The sequence below is a fragment of the Humulus lupulus genome, chromosome 7 (genome assembly GCF_963169125.1).
Source record: "Humulus lupulus chromosome 7, drHumLupu1.1, whole genome shotgun sequence".
Classification (NCBI taxonomy): domain Eukaryota; kingdom Viridiplantae; phylum Streptophyta; class Magnoliopsida; order Rosales; family Cannabaceae; genus Humulus; species Humulus lupulus.
This window is the reverse complement of record NC_084799.1, coordinates 195366634-195370356: the sequence shown is the minus strand read 5'-3', so window position 1 is coordinate 195370356 and position 3723 is coordinate 195366634. Positions and strand designations below refer to the sequence as shown.

The 3723-nt window shown below is 33.7% G+C and overlaps 1 protein-coding gene across 1 annotated transcript; it reads left to right on the top strand.

The window, feature by feature from the left end:
• The first annotated feature begins 1998 nt into the window (after nucleotides 1–1998).
• LOC133792514 (uncharacterized) lies at nucleotides 1999–2954 on the top strand. Its single transcript, XM_062230424.1, has 5 exons — nucleotides 1999–2007; nucleotides 2224–2294; nucleotides 2407–2488; nucleotides 2570–2710; nucleotides 2877–2954. Exons 1-5 carry the CDS (start codon nucleotides 1999–2001, stop codon nucleotides 2952–2954), a joined length of 381 nt encoding a protein of 126 aa, XP_062086408.1.
• Nucleotides 2955–3723: the final 769 nt, after the last annotated feature.

The window sequence follows — 3723 nt, the reverse complement described above, 5'->3', positions numbered from 1 at the left end:
AGTTTATGATATATATGCGTTTTATATCTCATGCTTCTACTTTGTCAATCTCACTCGTAACCTCTGCTTTTTTTCTTTGTTTTTTCAAAGCTCACATATATATGTGTTTTATATATATAACTCTCATTTCTCACTCTGTCACCTTAATATTGTCTATGATTTTTTTCCCACTGCAAAGTGTGGACCTTTTTTGTTATACATGCAAAAAAAAATTACTTTGCCGTATGGGTTTGTTTTGTTCTTGGTTTTATTTCTATTTGAGTTTAGTTTTCTTTCTTGCAAGTGTGTTACTTACAGTTTAGCTTAGGTTTTGTGGAACTTATCAGGAGAATTTATGTATATATATAGAGAGAGAGAGCGAGAGAGGCTTATGGTACAGAGAAACTGAGAATTAACCTATGTTTGTTTGCCCAATGGTTCAACGTTTTGCATAATTAAGTTTCTGTTTTTGTTCATTTTTAAGGGACCATGTGTCTATTGCAGTTTTAATTATTATTAATATGAGGTCAAACTTTAGATGTTCGTTCTTTCCCATTTTCATTCATATCAGGACAATTTAATCTAAATGGATTTTCTGTCATGTTTGTTACTGTGTCAGTTTTCCATTAACTTGTGTTTATTAATCTAACTTTTCTTGGGAAATTCATAGATTTAGTGAAGGTGAGTATCATAGAGTTTTGGAGGTAAAACTGATATTGAATGGTTGAGATGTTCTTTGAAAGTATAAAACTATAAAATGTTATATATTAGTGGTTATTGATTTTGTTATGCTTTGATGACATAATTGATAAAGGAAAGTTGAAATTTAAGTTGATAAAATTCAGGAGACTTAGTATGGAAGAGTTATTTCTTAATCGCATATTAAACTCTGTGGAAAGCCTATGGAATGAGTATCGGGAGGTGAAGGATAGTGTACATATTATAATGGGTGATTTGCAGACATTAATTGATCTTAGGAAACGTAGAGATGATGAGTGAAGAATGTATGAATGTGAAATGGTTACAAGATTTGGCAGCAATTGTGATGATGCAAAACTCGTGAACCAAATGATTTATGATGAAGGGAAAGGGGCTGATTTGGATATCCAGCGAGTTCATTTCGTCGAAGGGGGTAATAAGTATGAAACTAAGTTTGGAGATATCCATGATGGTGAAGTACCGAAGCGTAAAAGTCAATCCGGGGAGTTGAATCACCCCACTTCTTCTTCTGGTTTGAGTGGTATTAAATTTGGTTCTGTAAGTTCTACTAATTTATGATAGAAAAATGAAAAGGTTATACATAAGACGGAGGGTAGTTGTGGGGGAATGAAGAGGGGAAAATTTGACGATAAAGTTTTTTAGATGTCGTTCCAATTTGGAGAAACTCTACTGCAGCGTGAGATGTCGATGAAAGTAAGTAATTTGAATTTGAATGTTCTTATATTTCTGTTGTATATACAAAAGCATTATTTTGAAGACATATTTATATTTGATTGTGGATAATGCAGAAGGCTAGAGTAGGTACGATAAAGCCGATGACATTATTTACAAACGTTAAGGGAACAAGCCATCGTCGGGCAGGTGCATTAGGTGGTAGTTCCCATATTGGAAAGGTAACGATGATATTAATTTTTTTTTGAATTGTTCAATATTATTGTCTTTAGTACCGAATATTATGTATATGTAGGGTGAGAGTAGTTCTCAGTCATTGCCACTTAGCTCTGCACTATTAAAGGGTGATGTTCAGATGAAAATGATTGGTCCGTTTAATGCAAGTGCCTCGATACTTGACGATCCTGATATTGCGTCACTGGTTGAATTTATTTTTGACCCAGTTGTACCTGAGTAAGTTCGTTTGAGTCAAATTTATATAATTATGGAGAATAAATGACAGTTTCTATATCTAAATTATTGTAAGTAGCAAATAATTTGATTGTATGCAGTGAAATATTGGTGGAGACGGATTTTAATTTCCTCAATAGAGATTTGATTAGAAGCTTGGGTCTGGGTAAGAAGGTGATGGGTGAGGTGAGGTTTAACACTGAACCTTTTTAATTTGTTGAAATGTTATAATAAACTCATTTTGCATCTGTTTGTATAAAGTCAGGTTCATGCATAAAATTGAATATACATTTAGTAGTAGAGAATTAGATTTGAGAAACAGTTGGAGCACATGAATGTTTAATTCAAGTATGTTATGTTTTTTGGTTTAATAATTTATTTTGATATTTTTTACTTATGTAGGTGTTGAATGTTGTTTGCGAGGTGAACACACGTGCAGCTCTGCTAGTGTCAGCAGAAGACGGAAGAGCTTGGTATTTGAATACAAGATTGACAGTAGGTTGGTCTATTCATTGGTTAGTTTGGTTGTTTGGGCCCGATAAATACTAAATTCGACTATATCACAACACAAGTATCTAGAATTAGCATTGACAGTTTATTTCCAGACAATGGTCGTGATGATTCTGCGCGGAAGTTTTACTTTGGTGATTTGAAGAAATGTCAGCATGTATGTTCCCCTTACAATCTTTGTACTGTTCTCTTGTACACTAATATTAAATATTAGTAATGTTATGTTTCTGAGTTGCAGATTTTTATTCCAATCCACAATGACAAAATAGAACACTGGTTGCCTTTTATAGTACACATCAGTGATGGTATTGTAGAAATATGTGACTCGATGCTGGACAAACATGAGTTGTCAACTGGAAGTGGTCTTGTGAAAATGGTGGTAAGTGTAACTTAGATTTTGGTGTGGGATTAAGTCAATAGTTACTAAATAAGAATGGTATTTTAATGAAATGTTTTATTATTAAATTTAGAAGAGAACTAGTTAAGGTGGGAGTGTAATATATTCATGAATTTAGAAGTTGATGATTTTGTTAATTGATCTTCAGATGGAGAAGCTTGATTACTTACTTGCTGACCAAATAGCCGACAAAATGGGGCCTTCTTTTTCATTCACCCGTTTTTAGGTTCAGACAAATGTTGGAGTTCTTCAACAATCAAATGGATATGACTGTGGCATCCACGTCATTAACCAGATTGAGGGTCGTCACAAGGTCTATTTCAAACACTCTGTTGTAAGTGTCTTTTATATATGTCGAAGAGGGGTATGTTAAATAACATTTTAATCTTGTTTGTCCTTAATTACAAAAGTTTTCTTAATATGGATGTACTGAGTTATAATATGTATTGATTGATTTTCATTTTAGTTTAATTCTGTGAATGAGAGGATTTTCATTGCTCTTGGGCTGGTGACTTCTACGCACAACTAAAATTTGGGGCAATGTTCAGCTTGGTTTCGATGTGTGGAAGAAGACGAAGAACCAGGGAATGAGGGGGGGATTAAATAGGAGGTTATTTTAAGTGCATTTACAAGGGAGTGTTTGACAGTTGTTATTTTTTGGGACCGCCTGTATAGGATGGAATTGGTTGCACAAGTACTTCATCTTTTGGGACCGATACCGGGCCATTTTGCACTTTATCTACTTCAAATTTTTACAAGTCGGTTGAATATTTCTTTCTAACACATAACACAATATATGGATAGTGGACAGTCATGTGAAGATATTTTTTAGTTGTACAGACTAACATTTGTAGAGATTTTAACTTGTGTGCATGTTGTCCCTGACAAATTCGTAATGTTAGTTGTCCAACTTGAATGGAGAACATAGAAAATGACCTCAATTTGGTTCCTATGTAAAATATCACAGCTGTCATATTAAATCTTTGTTTGAAAGG

What these genes read in the sequence shown, in the direction of transcription:
- LOC133792514 (XM_062230424.1), top strand. An exon ending in GCAGAAGACGGAAGAGCTTG is followed by an intron (nt 2,295 to 2,406) that starts GTATTTGAATAC and finishes ATCTAGAATTAG; the next exon opens with CATTGACAGTTTATTTCCAG. An exon ending in ATTTGAAGAAATGTCAGCAT is followed by an intron (nt 2,489 to 2,569) that starts GTATGTTCCCCT and finishes TCTGAGTTGCAG; the next exon opens with ATTTTTATTCCAATCCACAA.